Source organism: Camelina sativa, chromosome 2 (genome assembly GCF_030686135.1).
Source record: "Camelina sativa cultivar CO46 ecotype springtype chromosome 2, ASM3068613v1".
Taxonomy (NCBI): Eukaryota; Viridiplantae; Streptophyta; class Magnoliopsida; order Brassicales; family Brassicaceae; genus Camelina; species Camelina sativa.
In genome coordinates this window covers 27,754,858-27,774,941 of record NC_141881.1, presented here as the reverse complement: position 1 = coordinate 27,774,941, position 20,084 = coordinate 27,754,858, and the positions used below count along the sequence as shown (strand labels likewise).

The 20,084-nt window shown below is 33.2% G+C and overlaps 3 protein-coding genes and 2 long non-coding RNA genes across 8 annotated transcripts; 3 read left to right on the top strand and 2 right to left on the bottom strand.

The window, feature by feature from the left end:
• The first annotated feature begins 5,841 nt into the window (after positions 1–5,841).
• On the top strand, positions 5,842–7,682 carry LOC147949278 (uncharacterized). Of its 2 annotated transcripts, none has more exons than XR_015584092.1 (4): positions 5,842–6,475; positions 6,702–6,763; positions 7,351–7,419; positions 7,503–7,682. It is a non-coding gene; the product is annotated as an uncharacterized LOC147949278 (long non-coding RNA). The 2 variants fall into 2 exon arrangements; XR_015584093.1 differs by having other exon boundaries at positions 5,879–6,475; positions 6,702–6,850.
• Positions 7,683–11,365: 3,683 nt separating this feature from the next.
• Positions 11,366–13,612, top strand: LOC104737348 (uncharacterized). Its single transcript, XM_010457511.3, has 3 exons — positions 11,366–11,830; positions 12,144–12,302; positions 13,241–13,612. The coding sequence occupies exons 1-3, from the start codon at positions 11,426–11,428 to the stop codon at positions 13,412–13,414; spliced, it is 738 nt and encodes a 245-aa protein (XP_010455813.1). The 5' UTR covers positions 11,366–11,425; the 3' UTR covers positions 13,415–13,612.
• Positions 13,613–14,536: 924 nt separating this feature from the next.
• Positions 14,537–17,393, bottom strand: LOC104737338 (protein GAMETOPHYTE DEFECTIVE 1). 3 transcript variants are annotated; one of them, XR_015571326.1, is made up of 7 exons: positions 16,865–17,393; positions 16,686–16,763; positions 16,493–16,573; positions 16,184–16,338; positions 15,167–16,089; positions 14,873–15,090; positions 14,537–14,778 (listed from the first exon to the last, which is right to left on the bottom strand). XR_015571326.1 is itself a non-coding variant. In XM_010457489.3 (6 exons), exons 1-6 carry the CDS (start codon positions 17,297–17,299, stop codon positions 14,669–14,671), a joined length of 2,076 nt encoding a protein of 691 aa, XP_010455791.2. In that variant the 5' UTR covers positions 17,300–17,393; the 3' UTR covers positions 14,537–14,668. The 3 variants fall into 3 exon arrangements, 2 of the variants coding, with proteins under 2 accessions (XP_010455791.2, XP_087328491.1); XM_010457489.3 differs by having other exon boundaries at positions 14,873–16,089; XM_087472365.1 differs by lacking the exons at positions 16,493–16,573; positions 16,686–16,763; positions 16,865–17,393 and having other exon boundaries at positions 14,873–16,089; positions 16,188–16,325.
• Positions 17,394–17,708: 315 nt separating this feature from the next.
• Positions 17,709–18,252, top strand: LOC104737328 (histone H4). Its single transcript, XM_010457478.3, has one exon. It carries the CDS (start codon positions 17,774–17,776, stop codon positions 18,083–18,085), a length of 312 nt encoding a protein of 103 aa, XP_010455780.1. The 5' UTR covers positions 17,709–17,773; the 3' UTR covers positions 18,086–18,252.
• Positions 18,253–18,892: 640 nt separating this feature from the next.
• LOC147949277 (uncharacterized) lies at positions 18,893–19,550 on the bottom strand. Its single transcript, XR_015574483.1, has 3 exons — positions 19,425–19,550; positions 19,229–19,355; positions 18,893–19,143 (listed from the first exon to the last, which is right to left on the bottom strand). It is a non-coding gene; the product is annotated as an uncharacterized LOC147949277 (long non-coding RNA).
• Between the last annotated feature and the right edge of the window lie 534 nt (positions 19,551–20,084).

Here is a 20,084-nt window from a genome sequence, read left to right as displayed (position 1 = left end):
CATCTCCTTAGCAAAAGTTAAGAAAAACCTTCTCATATTATATAAGATGTATACATTTTTATTAGACCTCTAAAATTAAGTTGACTTTTGATAGTTTGTTCTAGATTTTAACTTGAACTTAGTTTAGGTGTTTTATGTCAAAAATATTAAAAAATTGAAATAACACTTAACTATACTTATTTCAGAACAGAAATAATGAGAAAATGATATCTTATTTACCAAAGAAAAATATACAACTATAATTTGATGTAGTCAACCATATGACTAACAAAATATTGTGGGTCTCTTACACTAAAATTTTAATAACACTTCACATTTTTATAGTTTCAAAAAAAAAATATTTTAGTGGTTTGTGTTAGTATCGTCGTTGAACCAATTATCCATGTATAAACTTGCAAAATACTATGAAATTCGCTAGACAACTATCAAATATCATGCTGCACACATAAAATTTCATTTTTTACACTTGTATTTTTTTTTTGTATGCATGTGTTTGTGTAATATGTATATTTACATATTAGAAATTAAAAGAGTACAAATCTAACCAACCACTATAAGGTCAGATCTAAGTTGACTTTCCTCCACGTTTTTATCAGTCAGAATCAAGTAGACTTGATATTCTTCAACTTTACTTCGAGTGTTTCAAATAATTACAAGAAAAGAAAATAAATTGACAATTTTGTTTTACAATTTAATACTTTCTTTAAAACTTAAAATATGTTTAAAAGGTATTATTTTGGCAAATGGAACCCCATACGAGCGAACGATTTACAAACAATATATGGGAATAAAATTGATATACATTTTTCAATCCTATGTGTTTTTTTTTTTTTTTTTTTTGATCAAATTTCAATCCTATGTGTTAAGAACTGTTTCTCGGACTCTCTCACCTCACTGATATTTTTTCTATTTTTATTTATTTATTTTAATTATTTTACACAAGAAAACATATGAACTTTCGTAGATTAATTAAAATAGATTAAATTAAGTACTAAAAGGTGAGGAAAGGGAAGAGGAAGAAAAGGACAGTGATGGGGAAGGCTTATCTTGGCTAGAGAAGGTGCATTTTGCCACACCAATCTTTCTTTGTCACTGTTAGTCAACTTCGCACCTCTCTTTTTTCTCCCCTCAAATTTTGATATTGATTTGAATATTTGACGTTGATCTCTTGTGTATGTACTTGACAAGAATTAGTGCTTTCAATAAAAAGAATCGTCTCGATATATTTCAGTTATATAGTTGCTAAATATACTAATTTGATATTGCTCTAAAATATACATATCAGAAAAAGCAAAAAAATGTATATGTTTTAGGATGAATTGGAATCATAAACCGAAGCCAAGATCTAGAAAGTATATGGTCTACGCGATGATCAAATTTAATATGTTTATACTAAATTTTGGATTTGATCTTCAGCTTTTTATAGAGTTTATGTTAGGAGCTCAAGTTGTTGCAAATGAGTTTGTCCACCATAGTCTTATGAATGTTGCCCGAATTAGATTTCTCTGACAAATAGTTTTGTACGTCGATCCGTTGTAAATGATATCTCGTAACTTGTAAAGATTTGTAAAACTGATTTTGGAAATAGAACTGGCGGTTATATATAACTAGTTAACATTGTAATTAAATGACACAAATTTGCGTGTCAACAAACTTATTTTGTTCAGTTTTTAAAGGATTTAGCCTAATGTTTTCCAGTATGTCGTACGTGTTTAGTGTGTGTACTACTTGTTTAAGTTATGTATGTTTCTGTTATTTGTTCAAAAAGCTTGGTCAACACAAATCGATAGTAAAAAGAACTGGTTTCATGATTTTGGTTACCTACTAAAACACAAACCCATCCCGTTGACTTACCAAATTAAAAGAAATACTATCATTACTTTTAAAGCCTAACCCATTTTACCTATTTTGGAAAGTTATTTTCTTCATCCTGTTCTTGATTTTGGCTTTACGGACTTCCTATCTAGCCCAATATAGATCCTGTTCGACATGTACATCCACTCATTTTTACATATAGCATCCAAAGCAAAATATAAAAGCGGTGTTGACATATCAATTATACAAACTGTGAGTAATTAAGTTCATCAATCGAAATCAGGGAGGGATGACCAATTTTTGTTTATTTTGTCACGCTGTATCATCTAAATTATTTTAAAAAATTAGGGTTAAAACAAGAGATACGAAATTACGTTATTCAAATTGTTAGAAAAAAAAGAAGTTGTGGTGTGAGTGTGTGACGGATTTAATGTAACGTAATATATAGAGTTATAAGTTTATATCATGCATGTACACTAAAAAACAGTCATTTTACATTATTTTCAACTGCCTTGCCAAGTAAATAAATATCATTCTATCATTCTATATTTATAACCACATAGCCGAATTAACTGTAAAAAGCAAAAGCAAAAACAAAAAACAATGCTTATCATCTTCTTCTCGTGGCCGATGTTGTGAGAATTATATATTAAGCATGTTATTTAACTTCGGTGAATTTGTTTATGTGCTGTTGTTATTGTTTTTACTCTTTTTTTTTCATAGCTTAATTTTAAGTTAATCCAAAAACATATAGAGAATTTTTGCAATTCATAATTTCTATAGTTGTCCGCTTGTTTGTTGACAAAAAAAAAAAAAAAAAAAAAAAAAAAAAAAAAAAAACTGTACGTCTATAGTAGTATAGGTTATGTTGGATTAAACTCGATTCATAATCTTAACTAATAGAATGAAATATCAAAACTAGAAATTAATATATCTGAAAATTTGTACGTATGATGAAAATGAAATCCAAAGGCAACAAAAGAAAACGAAGAATCCAAAGTTTGAAAGTTTAACGTGAATCGATATATGAAAACGACTGAGTAAAACAACAAAATGGAAAATATATGGTGGAGAAACTAAAAAAAAAAAATGGTGGAGAAACTATTGTGCTTGTTGACCTTTTTCGCTTTTCCAAAAGATTAGACAAACGCATAGAAACACATGCACGAGTCCTAATTAACAATTAAAAAATTAGAGAAAATAATAAAAACAAAATGATGGGATCACTTAAAAACATCTAAATCACACCGTCTTTGATTTGTCATGAACATACTTTAGTTTCTTTCAACCAAGAACGAAGTAACCCTACACATTTCATTTCTTTTGATCACAAACTCTTTGTGTACTCATTGCCTACATTTATGCTATTATCATTGCTTTCTATAGGCATGGACTATATAATTTGCATCTTGCCACTAATATATTGTAAAATAAAACATCTTCCATTTTATGATCCCGGACCCGCTGAATTACCCAAGTAATGCGGGATCGTAGATTCGAAATCAGGATGTCTACGGACTTGCATGTGGTTATAGCAACTAAATGCCTTCGACATTGAACACACTCTCTAGGTGAAGACAAACGGACATGAAACATATACTCTGTTTGATATATATACATATATATATATATATATATATACATTATAAGTCATAACCAACACTACCAAAATTCCTAGTAATACCGTGAATTTTTCATCATGTAGTTGTAGCGAAATTTTCACATGATTTGATAATTATATCAAATTTCAATTTTATGAGTATTATGAGTGTGTTTTTCTCACATAGAATTATTTATTTAATCTCATTAATTATAAGAATAAAACATTAGAATATTTCCCCTATTCTGTCATCGTTTTCCTGAAGCGTTGACCTTCTTGAAACTACAACTAGTTAAAATTGTTGGGTGTCAAATAACCAAAGTGGGTTACTGAACTGATAGAGAAACTTGCGAAAGTGTAAAACCAATAATTTGCTTCAGTGGTGATAAAAAAAAAGAAGAAGATGAATTATAAAAAAACAAAAAGAACAAATTCTTATTGGATCGTTAAAACTCGAAACTAGTTATGAACCAACCATAGCATGAAACGTTTAGTTTATGGTACATTATGCAACAAAGTTTACCACCAAATAGAAAAAGTCTTTGTAACCATCGATTGATCTATAGATTTTGCTTTTGCATGACCTTTCCCATCAACTTGTGGGCGATTTTGCCCTTAAGGATACACAAAAATGTCTTTCTGTTTAGTCCCATTGTACATCTATCCACTGTAGGAATCGAGATCCTATATGTCCTCGTAACGATTGCGAATTATTACTTCTGTCTCCTCATTATGTGGGGATCACAATGTAGAGAAAATAGACTTTTATTTGAAGTTTTGAAATGTCTGCAACGTTGCCTTCAAAATGTTTGCAAAAAAACTGGTAGATACTTTAGTATAAGAGTTGCGGATATGGAACAAACACAGTTATAATATAACACATAATATATGTTTCTAAAAATTGAAAAATATATATATGTTTGTAGAAAAAGAAAAGAGTGAATAGTGATTAATAAGAAATATGAAGCTATATTTAAGTTCGATGATTCTGATGGACCTACAGAGCCGATCTTCTACATGAAAAAGATGCTCTCGTTGGACCTTTTACCCCATACCTAAAATAAAAACTATATTGGCGCAGCGAAGTGATCTCCAAGGAAAAAAATTATTCAAATACATTTATCAAACGGACCCATATGTATCTATACGAAGAAAAAAAATCATTTTGGGACGATCAAAAGATTCAAAACATTTTAGGATGGGTTCAACTGGACAGAATCAATATTATTTAGTAATATCTAATACAGTATGTGGATTATGTATCCTAATTATGGAGAAAGTGAGGCTTTGACTGGAAAATTAGAAGTTGTTTTGATCTTAAGTGAGAGATGATGTATTATGATGATAATGATGATGAGTAGGCCGATTTAGTGACTGACTAAAACGTGTTCCTACAATATTTTGGTATATAATCCTACTATTCGAATGTCGACTTGGAATGTAATTATCATAAAGTAACAAATATCTATAAAAATAATATTTCTATAATTTACCCTAAGGGTAGAGTCATTTGAGATATTTCTTTCGTTGTGTTACCTAAATCGATTTGATTCCTAAAAAAAATCTGGCTAACCCCAGAGCAATTATCTTGTTTGCTGTTTTTTGGTCTGGTTTATATCATCCGGACGTACCGGACTAAATGTTGGTCGTGTTTGCTGGTTTATACCTATCTAATGTGAACATAAAACTAAAACACATAAAGTATTTGAGCTTAATTAACTAATGTTGATTAAGTAAATGATTAATTAGGCAATAAAGTAGATTTGTGCTGCTCACATGGGTTTGCGTGAAATAATGCTTTTAACCATCTTTTTGTCTCTCCTATATTTCGAGCTAAAAAGCTAAGTCGTGTCTTTCCTTTATTTTTATTTACATTGTTCTTTTGCTGTTAAGAATGTTGCACGAGAAGATATCATTAAACTACAAATTTAATTAAACAACAGTTGGTTCTTGTTTTTAAGGGCTTGCTCAGTTCAAAACACAACCGTTTAGGAGATTATGAGTATATTTTTTCAAGAAATTATTATTCCTTCCGTTTTACAATAATTATATGTCTGAATTTTTCACACTTATAATAAACGGCTTAAAACTTTCAACTATAAGGTTTGCAAATCAAACAGATTTTTGGTTTGATTTTATATTTTTACTAATCACTACAGGAAATAAGGGTATTAATAGCATTAGAATATAGCATTTTTAATAGTTTTGCTATAGTTGAGTTTTGAGAAAATTTGCATAGCGTTTCTAAAAAGACAAACGCTATTATAGAATTACCGCGAAAACATTTTGTAGTGGTGCCTAGTTTTTAGTTCTACAATAGCATAAATGATAATGAAAACGTTATCTTAGAGGTAACCGGGAAAGTGAAATTTTCGTTGCCTCCAAAAAATTTATAAGTTACTACACAAAAAAAAAATAGAAAAAAAATTACAAGAGGAATATATCGATTAGGGTTACATTAATTATTACTGGTGAAACACTTTGGCCATCTCTTCTCTCTTCTTTCTCTCTGAAACTTGATTGGAAACCTTACATTCGATCCTAATTTATTTGTCTCTTCTTTCACTCTCTTTCCATCTCAATCCGTCTTAGAGGAAAAAAAAGAATTAAAAGAGAAATAGATCGATTAGGTTGAATTTCTCGTTAAACAGCCACCTCTTCTCTCTTCTTTCACTCTCCTTTCTTCTTCTTCTCCGACTTGAGTTGCTCGGCGATAGGAGACGAGAAGCCGGCGACTGTGATGGCCAATCGTGGAAGAGATCGAGAGCTTTTGATTCTCGTTGCTGATACCGGTGACAAAGAGACGATGGTTCTCCTTTCGAAGCCTTCTTCTTCTTCCTCTGCTTCTTCTCTCTTCTGTCTCGCTGAAACTTGATCTGAAACCCGTTCTGAAACTCGATTCGAAACTCGATCCCAATTTGTTTGTCAAATCTTTCACTCTCGATCCCTCTCAGTTTACAATCTCTTCTGAACTCGACAATGGCGGCTTCCCTTCTTCTCAATCATATTTTGCAAAGTAGTAGCTCGATCTCTCTCCGTCGGGTCGTCGCACGGTTTCAGGTCCAATTTGCTTTTGATTTTCAGACTTGATTATTTGCTTATCACTTATTAGACTTGCTATTGTAAGAACTCTTGTTGATTAGAAGTGATGACATGCCTTTTAGATTCTGTGTGGAGTTGTAAGATGATATATTTCATGAGTACAATATCTATAGAAATTGACTTGTATCTTGTTGCTCATGTTTCTTCTTTGAATCTCTGATTTTGGTTTCTCATTGTGAAACAGGGTGATACATTCAACAATTCTCATTTCACAGACTCAAGGCTCAATACATTCAACAAATCTCGGTGATTATTCTTCTTTTCCTGTTGAGAAAATTACTCGACAGATTATATGAAGCTTTGTTATATTCTTGATGGAGGAAAACTGATAATGTAAGGCATGGCTTAAACAGTGTCAGTGAGTCTAGCTTTGATGATTGGGAATTTTCTGGATTTTGTGGTTACTCTATTCATTCTTGTTTTTGATTAGTCAATGATTCCAAAATTTGTTGATTTGGCAAAATAAATTTGTTGAGGCAATGAGATGGCAGCGACTATGATATCTGTTTTAGTTTCTAAAATTTGTGAAAGTTGCTGTCTGCTGACTCTTGGAATTGAGAGTTCCAGTTCCAGATTTAGATTGAGGTCTTGTGATTGTTAACTGCTAGACAAGAAGTCGAGTATAGGCTATGGGATCCTTGCTACAGGTTATACGTTCCGATCTCTAGTTTTTCTAACAATTTATGTCTCTGTCTATGCCTTCTTGATTTAAGCTCTTTGTATAATATTTTGACTGGATGCTTTTCTTATAATATTTGTCATTAGCATTAACTAGCCCTGTTCTCATCCGATGGATCTGTGATAACGGCTTTTATCTATTGATTTTGAAACAGAATCACCAGAAAGAGAGTGAGTTCCTTTAGCAAAGAACAAGAAACACTTATTAAGGAACTACACGAGAAGTAAGTGTCAAATCCTCATCTGCATAATCTCTTTATGTGCATCAATTTTAATGACTGTTATTTTCTACTGTGTCTATGTGCAGGTTCAAAAACCAATACTGAAAGGAAAAACTTGTGGCTTTACTTTAGAAATTTAAGCTTTGGATACTTGATTTAATGACTTGACTACTCCCTTTGGATATTTTGTTTACTTTAAAATGTTAAGCTTTAAATATTTGATTCAAGACCAAATAAAAAGGAAAAAAAAAAATACTTTGATTCAATGACTACTCCCTGGAATATGTTTCGACAATGTTTATTTTTATGGTTTTAATTTCATTAGACTGTACATTTAGAAGTACATACAACTACCTTTAAATTGCTAACCAAGAAAAACCTCAAATACGACAAATTAATATGTGGAATTAACCGTGTAGTTAATATTTCTAAATTGGACAACTAAAGCATGAATTATTCTATAATTTCAATGAATACTTTGACAATTTAAAAACAAACTACGTATTAATTAAATTAGGTTCAATCTTAAACATATTTTATTAATTAAATTAATGAAATACAAATAAAACCATCGAACACAAAATTTTAAAAATATATAGACATATATATAATACATAACACAAAATTAAAATATATATACAAGTAACTTTTTTTTTTTTGGGTCAAACATATATACAAGTAACTATGGATTATACAATTAACTAATGTAACATGTAATCAAAAAATATACTAATATACTAATGTCTCATAGGTTCATAATTTCTAAACATAATTTAAGTGAAAAGTTTTAATGTTTTTTATTGCATTAAATTTATTTTGTTAATTGAAAATAGTGAAATGTGTTTCAAGATTGAACCATATATCCTTAATGGTTTAGGGTTTAGGGTATAGGGTTTAGGGTATAGAGTTTAGGGTTTAGAGTTCAATCTTGAAACAAAATTCATTATTTATAAATTAACAAAATAAAATGTATTAAAAATTATTTTGTAATAATAATAACATAAAATATGAATAAATATAATATTACAAATATACAAATTAATTATAAAAATCAGTTATGTGTAACATATATATATTTTAATACATTTTCAATCTTTTTAATATATATATATCTTGTTACTTATATATTAATCTCTAAATTATCAATTCAATTATCATATATATTCAAACCTAAAATTCTCAATTCCTAAAACTTAAATTCCAAACCCTATATTATAAAGTCTAAACCTTTAATACTCATACATCAAAACTAAACAAAAAATTATAAAACTAAATAAAAAAACAAAATAAAGGAGAAAACCTCTTATTGGCTAATCCATAGAGACGCGGATTGGACTTTGGCTTATCCTCCACCGTTGATGAGTTAAATCTAACGGCTAAAATCTTCTTCTTCTTTTTTTTTCGTTTGGTTAAAACTTCTTCCCCTTGTCTTTATCATCTCTTTCATTATCTTCTTCTTCTTCTTCTTCTTCTTCTTCTTCTTCGAAATTCTTCGAAACCCTACCCAGAACCAAAAACCAAGCGATCTAAAGCCTCATATCACGATGGATTCGCCGTGACCAACGTTGGCGGGAACAGATCGAGTTTCGTTGAAACATCAACGGGGAACCCATTGAGCCACACGTGAGACTTTTCACCTTCTTATTTCCATAGATCTGATTCTAAGGTTCTAGCTCAAAATTCAGGGTTGAAATCGCCGTTGCTCGCTGTTTTGTCATCCCTTTTGCACGTTGCTGTGTTTGTTGATGCTCTGATTGATGTTGAGTTGTGATATTATGTTATGTTAGTTGTGATATTATTTATCATATTACTTTGTTTTTATATAGAGCTCTGATTCGTGCTTGCTTCTTCTGTCTAGTACGCATAAGCTTTTCATTCTCTTGTTGCAGGTAGTGTTTATAAGTTTATATATGTACTCTATTAGGGTTTTATGTTGCATTTTTGATAATGTAGGGATGACCATGTCTTGTGTATATCTGAGATCGTTCTTGAAATTCTTGTTTTATCTTGAGACGGTATAAATTTGTGTAGCTATTAATGAATTTTTTGGATTGTGTGTTTATGTTATAGTGGGATGATGGTACAAGATCCTAAGAAACCAAAAGATGTTGATGAACTATTTGACCAAGCGAGGTAGTCAGCTAAAGACATACCTGTTGAATCATCAAGATCAGCTTCTAGGAGCTTCAGTGGTGCTGCACGATTGTTGTCTGGTGAAACTGTTTCCTCTACACCTCAGCAACAACAGCAAGACCGGCCTCAGATGGTTATGCACACTATTACTTTCTGTTTGAATGGTTTCACCGTTGATGATGGTCCATTGAGGGGGTTTAATGACCCTGAAAACAAAGACTTTATGGAGGTAATATCAAAAAATTTCTCTTATCACCATGTAACTCAATTTGACCAGTGTATTCTGCAAGAGTTAAATAATAGGCTTCTTCTGGAATCATTGTTATTTCAGTGATATAAATTTATTTTCATGCCTAGTTATTGAGCAGCTGATTCTTGTCACGATTCACTTGGATACTTTTGAATCTTTAATCATTGTTCTGTTTTATGCTAGAAGACAATTTCGGTTAGTCTTTCTCTTTACTGATTAAGTTCTATGATATTTGCTTGGAATTACAATAAAGTATTAACCTTTGTGTGTTTATGTATGTATGTGTATTGACTCTTGGAGATTGTTTATATGCAGAAAAGAGGAAAGCTGAAAGCTTAAGAAGAACAGAGCAAAAGAGCAAAGAACGATGAAGAGCTGTCGTGAGTTGTGAAGGACAAAGAGAGACAAGTCTAAAAGAGATTGTGGGCTATAGCAGTCCAAGAAGTCACCTTTTCCTGTCCAAGAAGTCGATGATTTGGATGATGAAGCTTGTGATGATGATAGTGTTTATGTTAGGGATGATTGTGAAGGCATGTTAGTGGTAGATTGATAGGTGTTTGTGTTTTTTTGTAAACAATGAAATTTGTTATAGTTTTCTAAACACTTAAATATTTATATTTTGTTTTGTATTAATTTTAATTGTTTTTAACAAATATTCAAAATAAAATTTTTATTTTAAATAACAAATAATTTGTAATTCTTTTTAATAAAATTTTTTTGAATAATTTAAAAACAAATTAATAACACGAAACATTTGCTATTTTTGCTATAGGTAAAATCAAATTAATGATTTTTAATAATATTTGTATAATGTTATTATAAATATTAACAATTGCACAGCAGACAATGCTATCGTTGTATAGTTAGTTATAGCACACCAACAATCCGCTATTAAAAGTGTCCGACCTACTATAACGGGCGATCTTAGAGCGTTTTAGGAAACGCTATAATTGTGAACTCATAGCGTTTAACAGCCGCTATTAATACCCACATTTCCTGTAGTGAATAGTGACTAAAGATTAAAATAGATAAGTTTTAACAGAATTTTATATCGAAAATATATAAATTATAAATATGTTATAGTGGAATTTAAATTAAAATGCGGAAGTGTTAAAAGATGAAAAGAGTACGCGAACAGAAAATTTTAATAGAATAAAATTTTCCTGTTATAATAATTATATTGTTACTAACTCTCTTTATTTGCATTTATAATCGATAGCATATTAACCAATGACCCATATATTTATTTATTTATTTAAGTCAGAATTTGATTTTTGTTTTCAATTAAAGACATACTATTATTTATCTATTTGTATCATTTCAGTTATCTAAATTCAACTTTGTATGATACATGTTAATTAGGTTCTTGGAGAAAATAAACGAAATAATAACGGGTGTGAGAGAGTGAGATACAAACGACGTGAAAACGAAAGGCTATTTTAGGTTCCTTTTTTATAGTCAGTCAAAAGAAGTCAACGGTTAAGTCAGTTGACTAAACGATGACGATCAATGATGTCAGCTTCTGGCTTCTCCTTTGCTCTCTGTTTAAATAGAAACCAAACCACTTGGGAGTTTTCACTCACACTCACACACATAAACAAAACACACAAAGACACATAACCCGCCATGTGTGGACACGTCAGCTCTTCCATCACCTCCGGCGAAAATTGTCCATGTTTCATATACTCCGAAAACATAGTTGCTCCTCCTCTGCTGCATGATGATGATCATTCTCATCATCATCAGTTTCAGCCTCCTACGCCTCTTCCTCTTCTTATGATGAGCCACAACTCTCTATTCGCTGCCGAGGCCGTTTCAGGGTTCGGTTACTTTGATTCTTGCATGAACGGTGGTGGCGGAAGCAGCAGTTGCGACTCGCCGAGCTCTATGGGGAGCGGTGGAGATAGTCTTGTTATGCAGAGGAGTGTTAGTAGCCATAATGGCTTTTCCGGTAATTATGCGCCGGCCCACGATTTCGTTAACGATGATGATGGGCCAGTGAGACGGGCCCTTAGCGCCGGAGATCTACCAGTAAGTAATATTATATACACACTTGACACTTGCATGACATATTGACATATATTGATATCAACCTATTAGCTCCGATTGCGTTTTTTTTTTGTTATGATCATTAGAAAAGTATAACTTGGAAACGCAAAATAACTTGATATTCAAACGTTAACTTTTCTGTTTGCGTTTACATATAAACAAAAAAAAAAAAAATCAAATGTTTAGTTTACAATTAACAAAGAAATGATTTTTAGAAATACCAAAAGCTGGGTATCTATTTAACATCCTACATATCATGACACAAAACGAAACTGTTTTTTTTGTGTGTGTGTAGAGAAGTAGCAGAAGAGAGAGCAGTGCGGTGTGGAGTGAAAGCAATGCAATCATAGAAGGAATGAGCAAAGCCTACAAGTACAGCCCCGAGGAAAAGAAAGAGAAGATCGAGAAATATCGTAGCAAACGAAACCTTAGGAATTTCAACAAGAGGATTAAGGTAATTAATTTTTAAAATGTTTTACATTTGTTTCTATGATTCCTCTGAAATAATTTATTTTATATCTTTTGATTCATATTGTTCTTCAAACACATAGAGTACATGTATACCTAACCTATACCACATATTCAACATGTATATATATGTGTCGCATGGAAACTTTTTAAGACTTGACATGTAGTGTAGTTGTATGATACAGTGACATGCACCTGCACACTTATTGTATGCCAACCCTTCCATTTTCTAATCAAACGTATAGTTTTTACTACAATTATCTCTATTAATATCAACTATAATTAATTATGTACAATTTCATACAAAAGCATTTGGCGATGCGCATATATCTAATTTATTAAAATCATCAAATTTATTCTATAAACTTTTTTCTAAAATTAATGTTTTATAAGACACAAATTCATCACATTTGATATAAAATAAAATGATTCGTTGACCAAATTAGAAAAGAAAAAACTGGCTCAATGTATCATATCAAGCAAGCACTCTTATCACTAAAAAAGTAACATTGAATTTTTCTTTTTAATCTTATCTTGGAACATAAAATAGAATTTCATTTGATATTATATGAGTAATGTGAATGAGAATTAATGTTCTGTCACATCAGATTTGGGTCTAAGGAATCTTTTGAGATAGACACATGATCAAGCTCCAAGGTTGCTATAAGTTTATTTCTCCATTAGTTATTTTATACGATAATGTCCCGAAAATATTAAGGAATTAAAAAAATATTTCCCGATTAAAGATTATTGGAGTATTCATATATGTGGGATACTAACATATTCAAACCGTGTCTCAGACTCTCAGTTAGATATTCTCTCTGTGCGAGTTATAAATTTTGAAACGAAGTTTTTAAACTGTAAATGATCTAACTGTCACATTGATTTTGGGACAGAGTTTAATAATTTTTTTGTTGTAATTAGTATGAATGCAGGAAGACATTAGCGGACAGTAGGCCAAGAATAAGAGGGAGATTTGCAAGAAACGATGAGATGTCACAACAAGAACAAGTTGATGTTATGGAAGCCGTGGTTGGAGATGTCGACACGTGGGCATCTTTTCTTGATTCTTTCACGGCTAATCACTTCCTTAACTAATCTTTTCTAATTATGTACTTATTTATGTTTGTTTTTCTTACATACAGTATATGTTTATATATATGGCACTTCAATTTGTTTTTGGTTTAAATGATTGCCCCCATGCTGCTAAACAAAACTCATGTAGGTTTTGTGCTTTCTTTGTATATAAGAATATAACATATTATTATGTATTTTTGATCGGAGATATTTCCAAAACAATCGATCTTCACTGACCAGACAATTTTGGACTAGTGGTATGTGCCATTTTGTCAATCTCTTGTTGGCATGGCATGGAGTTCGTCGACCCTAAGTTCTCTTAAATCTCGTTGCCGTATTATATCCATAAATTAAATTCGATAATCCGTACGTATGTGAGTTGTAGACAACAAACAAAAAAATAAAACGATCAAAAGTAATAATCGAACTCTCAAACTAAAAACAAATTCTTCTTCGCATATCATTATTACTAACATGGACCCATAAATAGTTTATGCATAGTTAAGTATGTTCCTTAATGGTCTGAAATTTCTTTTTAAGCAACTTGATTTACAAAAGTATGTAGAAAGTACAAAGATGATAACTTTTAGCATTGAAAAAACATATAATGAACATGGCCATGTTACTCTGATGATTTCATTACTCTCACGTTTGATTACACATCGTGCTACTAAGTACTAGCGATCTCCAAAAGCAAACATATATTATACCTTGGAAATTCTTAAGATATCAAAGAAGGTTCCACTCAAATAAACTAAACTAAAGTAATCAACCTAGACATACATTCTCATATATTAGTAAAAAAGGAAAGAAAAAAAAAAACACACTAGACATATTTTGTTGTAAAACTAACTTTTCAGTTTTCACAATGAGGTGATTAGTAATAAATGTGAAGAATAATAATGCTTCTAGATTAAACTTAAATAAAGTAGTAGTTTTGAAAAAGGAAAGAGAGCAGTCTTTCTTCTTTAGCAAAGGCTATGAAGGGAGTTGTAGGCCCTCCGGCGACATTGTCCCCGACTTTTGTCGGCCGGCGGTAGATTTACCGACTCTCCACTCTTAATATTTGTTTAACTTTTTTTTTTTGTTCTTTTTATTATTTTAGTTAAAAGCGTTTTTCTTGAACACAAAGAATCAACCCTAGAGAATAAAAATTAGATGCTTTCTTTTCCCCCACTTTTATAATCGGTTCAACATTGAAACCACGAGACTTGCGTGGGTATATAAATTAATGAACAAAACTTATCTAGGGTTTTAAGAATTGATCAAGCTCTTCTATGTTTTCTTTTTTCTACTGATCCGTTTGAATCTTGACTGGAGTAGAAAAGGCTTGAAAGGCACTAGTCGCGGTAATCGAACTCTACTCCTCTTAGCTTGCGTTTTACCTACATTATGGATTGAGATAACATAAGACTGAATCCTTAGTCCCAAACTTGTGTTAGGTTAGATTTGCGAAATGAGGAAATTTAGATCTCGTACCTGATATTGTGTCATTGTTACTTCCAGAGGATTGGACTTGGGATTGGTGATTAGTTTCAGTTTCAGTCTTTCCTTCATTCTTGTCTTCAGTTGTTGACTCTTCCATTGTTATCTCAACAGTGTTGTCGTATGGCACTGATGCCTCCTCTTCCTCAAGCTCTGTCTCCTTGGACTCTAATCTTGATACTTGGTCGTGTTCTTGTCCAACCGCCTCTGGACTGAGAGATTTACCTGATTCTCTTAGCAAATCGGTAGTCTCAGAGGATAAGTTAGGAAGATTAATATTACTGTCACCTGTTTCATGCTTCTGGTCTTCCACTGTCACCTCCATGTAATCAATTTTCATCTCATCAGCAATGGATGTGTGGTGTTCAGGCTCAGTGATATGCTTCTCTTCATCAATGGATGCGTGGTGGCCAGGCTCAGTGATATGCATCTCATTATTACTAGTATGACCAGTGTTAACTCTTTCTTTGTTGTTTTCGTCCACTGAGACTTCATCGAAAGCAGTCTTTCCCATGTTTATCACTTTAACAGGACTTTGTGAGATCCCATGATCGCTTTTTGATGGTGACATTGATCCACCTTCGGAAGTCGACTCAATGTTCATGCTAACATCCGAAGCTGCATCTGACTTTGTACATCTTATCAGTGTAAAGGAAGCAGCTGTTTGGTTTTTCACCAAAACCCCCTGGCCTTGGCTAGCACTGCATTTCCTTAGGGTAATTGCTTCTTCCCTGAGGACATTTGTAGTAGGTTCCACCTTACTGTCATCTTCAGATATGTGCGTGTCAATTTGGGTTGTGGTTTCGATTTCCTGAGGATTATCATCAGATGAAGCTGCCACAGCAATAGGTACTTCAGAAACTTGACTACTTTGCACCTGTGCGTCAATCACCTTAGCTGCAGGAGGCTGAGTCAATGGTTCAGTTCCTACAATATCCCCAACCCGGAAACCATGTGTTGGCAAGCCATCGAGAACAGAGGCGAAATCAATAGCCTTAGAGGATTTGTGCGCCACAACATTTGTGGCATCAAAAGCCTTTGCAAGATCATCCAAAAGCATGTCACCTTCACCACTCGAAAGGGGATCCCATTTCATGCAATCTCCAGACAGAGGCTGGTCGAGGCTAAATGTATCACCAGAAGAAAGTAATTCAACCCTGACAGCTTCTTTGTGGAACCGTTTTTTCTTTAAAACCTTGGCTATCATATTCCTGAAAGCGATTCAAAATCCATCCTCAGTGACATAAATATACGCTAAACTGCATCACATAAGTACAACCATTGCTAGACGAATTAGATACATACCTACAATTTTTTGAAATGGCAGCTCTGGCTCTTTCAGAACAGAGTCCAAGCAAGGACATGAGATTTATAACATCGTTTGGACCTCTAATTTCTGTGACTGAAGGAGCACCACTTGATATAATCAGATTCTTCCCCCTCGTCCAATCCACCAGTAACTAGAAATACCATATCACAAGACAATATAAGCAACTTCACATAATTGACAGCACACTTTTTCCACAGAAAGAGCAACACAAAAATCATCCGTCACATAATAAACACAAATATACAATGTGATACTTGAGCCTGATTCATCAAAAAAAATTTCACCTTAGCATTCGATATAACTTGTCTCCTTGTTTGAGCATCCATAAGGAAATCAGAGTACTTGATTTCAAAGTAAATCCCTCGCTGCACATAAGAAAATTTCATCAAGTTGAAGCAAAGAGAAAACAATGAGATAAAACACACACACACTCCTCTTATAACAATGGTCCAATCTAAAGTTCAGAGAATCACAAACCTGAATAGCAGCTTTAACCATTGGATGCTTCAATCGGAATAACATCTTGTCTGTGAAATCAATCGAAATCATATCAACCTAGGAAACGAAACAACAAACTAAGAGTTAACTCCCACACTAAAGATTGAATTTTCACCAGAAAAAAACTCAATTGGGGAAGACAGAACAGAACTACAAACCTCAGCTTTCTCACAAGCATAATCGAAGGCGTTCTGATTCATCGGCCTAACAGCAATAATATCATAACTCTTTAAAATCGGATTCCCAGAATTCAAACTCTGACACTGAGCATTACTCTCAACATGAACCGTGAGACGCGTGTACTGCCGAAACGGAGTAGCTCGCGGAACGCCGAGTAAATCGCGATGGAACCCAACAGAAGAAGCTAACCGCGGAGCGACTTTGATAAGTGATCCAAGAGTGAGAAGAGGGATCGTACACGAGTCCTTGTCAGACATCACGCCTTTGATCGAACGATTATGTGCGATCCCAACGTAGCCCAGCTCCATGGCTTTCGTGGCGAGCTTCAAACGTAAGGCTTTCCCGCCGGCGACTTCCTTACCGCCTGATCGTGGCGGCTCATTGTACGGAATACTTAGATCGAAGAATCCCATCAGAGAGATTTTTTTGGTCGTCAGAGATTTTTCCGATTAGGGTTTAAGCAATTTGGTTTTTTTTAGATACAGTACTTAACTAACGACGACGTATGAGTCAGTTGTCGAAACGCATCGTATTTAAAAACTTGGCCAAATATGAAATATCCCCAGAATAAAAGGAGTGAAGTGCAAATTATAAAAAGTTGAGTTTCGATTTCGATCCGTAGGGAAACTGAAGAAACACTCGGTGTATGTGTGTATCACGCGGATCGCTATTAATAACCGTTGATTAAAAACAATCGACGGCTCTTATGTTATTTCATTATTGACGAGGATCGATATTAACAGCCGTCGGATGGAATATTAAATCGGATGGTTCAAAACAAAACCCCTCTTATATATAAGCCAAACCATACCCCCATCACTTTCTCAGAATCAAAAGCAATTCATTCTTTTACAAAGCAGCGAAACTAATTCTTCTGTGAAAAAAAAATGTCGGGTCGTGGAAAGGGAGGAAAAGGTTTGGGGAAAGGAGGAGCGAAGCGTCACAGGAAGGTTCTGAGAGACAACATCCAAGGAATCACTAAGCCTGCGATCCGGAGGTTGGCTCGTAGAGGTGGAGTCAAGCGTATCAGTGGTCTCATCTACGAAGAGACTCGTGGTGTACTCAAGATCTTTTTGGAGAACGTGATCCGTGATGCTGTGACCTACACCGAGCACGCTAGGAGGAAGACTGTTACCGCCATGGATGTTGTCTACGCTCTCAAGAGGCAAGGAAGGACTCTTTACGGATTCGGCGGTTAAGGGGTTTCTGAAGATTTGTGTTTGTAGATCTGTTTCTGAAAAAAATTAGGTTTTCGAGAACTCTCAATGTGGGTATTTTAGTTTCCTTTTATTTTTGCTGTTTGCAATGTGTTATCAATTTCGAAATTATCAACAATGGAATTAATATTAGCTTCGATTACTCGCTAGATCCGACTCTTAATTTTCTGTTTAACCTCGCTTTGAAATTGTGAATTTGACAATTGAACCAGACTTGTAAACTCGTGAGCCTCGCCGTAAACCCAACAAGTCTTCTTCCATCTTTTGCCATCTACGTGGTGGCACTCGACTATTTCTTGGGCTAATATTTTTGTTATTAAGAACGAAATACTAATGTGGGCTATAATATGTCCAAATATCTGAGTCCAATAAAAACATCACCAGGCCCAGTAAAAATATGTACAGGCCGTGTAGAGTATTAAAAAGACGAGACGTCAGGTACAAGTTTTGAATAAAGAAGAAGAAGCTTTTAGGGAAAACGTCCTAGTTCCACATGAAAATTATCACATCTTACTAGATAAAGCCAGAACTTTCACCTCGTCTTAAATATCTCTGCACAAATGTCTCTCATCCTATATCTCTCCAAATCCAAAATTTTATTTCTAAATCTCCTTGAATCCATAATTCTCATCAATTTCTCCATAAATACAGGTTTAATTGGTTAATTATTGGTTTATTGGTTGTCTAACCAACTAACAAAAGTTGTAAACCGATTTCAACCTGATTTCGACCCGTTTATATAATTAAATCACCAATTCTTTTTTATTTTTTAAATCTCTTTTCCCCATCTCAACGAACACTATATCATATTTTCATTAACGTTTAACCAGATCATCCACATCAAATAACCCAGAGAGAAGAAGAAATAGAAAAATCCATTTAAACAAATATGACCAGATCTCAAAAATGTCAAAGCTCAATACAAACAAAGATAAAGCAACTGTGAACTTCTAAAAACCCAAAAAAAAAAAATCAGCTTCTGCTTTTGAATGCTAATGAAGGCTGCTCGGATGAATGGTCCGTCCAACCCAGAAAATCCACTGCATCCAAGAAAAATCAAATAAACAATTCAACCAAATTGACATAAAAGATCAATCATAATTGTTGTATATAATGGAGATTCACGTGGTCCTTTTTTATAGACGATTGCAGCTCCAAAACTCTTAGTTGGGTTTATTCAAGTTCTGGTGATTGGAATCATGGTTCACTGAACCAAGAACACATCAAATCCGATCAGAAATGAAGATAAAATCTGCAAAAAAAATTCTCAAATTACAAATTTTTTTCAACTCCAAAATCAATTAAGAACACAAATGATTACTGGAATGTGGAAGTCACGAGGGCTTCTCTTGGCGCCAGTGGTGGATAAGCGAGAGTTTGGTAGGAAATTGGCTGGGTTTATGCACCCACCTGAAACATATTGCCCCAATGCAAGAGACGGTGTTCATGATTTTAGAAAATGATGATTTTAGAAAATGATGATTTTAGGGTTCTTAGGTTTGAGAATTTCTGATCGGGTTTTAAAAATTCTTAGACCGGGTCGGGTTTATAAGGTCAATCGGGTTTTAAACTATGTTTTATATCTGGTTTGACTGGTTTTCTAGCGGTTTAATTTGTAAATCGATTAAACCAAAAAATATGGAGAAGTAAATGAGAACTTTAGATTTGGAGATATATAGGTTGAGAGATCTTGTTTTGTGGATACTTACGACGATGTCAAAGTTCCGGCTCCATCTAGTACGATAAGATAGTTTTGATGGGGAAATAGGACGTTATCCCAAGCTTTTACAACAAACTTTACTTTCACTCCATGTATGGTATATTTGGTTAAATACATTATCTCTTTGCCACGAGTGATAATGATGTCTCGATCCATAACTTAAAAAAAAAAGCAGATAATGATATCTTAAGGATAGCTCCAATGAATCAGATTTTTGCAATTTCTAAAAATAGATATAAAAGTGTCGTATTGCATAAACAA

Bases quoted from the DNA above. Each gene is read 5' to 3' on its own strand.
- LOC104737348 (XM_010457511.3), top strand. From the start codon at position 11,426: ATGTGTGGACACGTCAGCTCTTCCATCACCTCCGGCGAAAATTGTCCA. The intron at 11,831-12,143 runs GTAAGTAATATT...GTGTGTGTGTAG, and splicing joins TTAGCGCCGGAGATCTACCA to AGAAGTAGCAGAAGAGAGAG. The intron at 12,303-13,240 runs GTAATTAATTTT...TGTTGTAATTAG, and splicing joins ATTTCAACAAGAGGATTAAG to TATGAATGCAGGAAGACATT.
- LOC104737338 (XM_010457489.3), bottom strand. From the start codon at position 17,299: ATGGGATTCTTCGATCTAAGTATTCCGTACAATGAGCCGCCACGATCA. The intron at 16,574-16,685 runs GTTTGTGATTCT...TCTTATGTGCAG, and splicing joins TGGTTAAAGCTGCTATTCAG to CGAGGGATTTACTTTGAAAT. The intron at 16,339-16,492 runs GTGAAATTTTTT...TGGTATTTCTAG, and splicing joins AAGTTATATCGAATGCTAAG to TTACTGGTGGATTGGACGAG.
- LOC104737328 (XM_010457478.3), top strand. From the start codon at position 17,774: ATGTCGGGTCGTGGAAAGGGAGGAAAAGGTTTGGGGAAAGGAGGAGCG.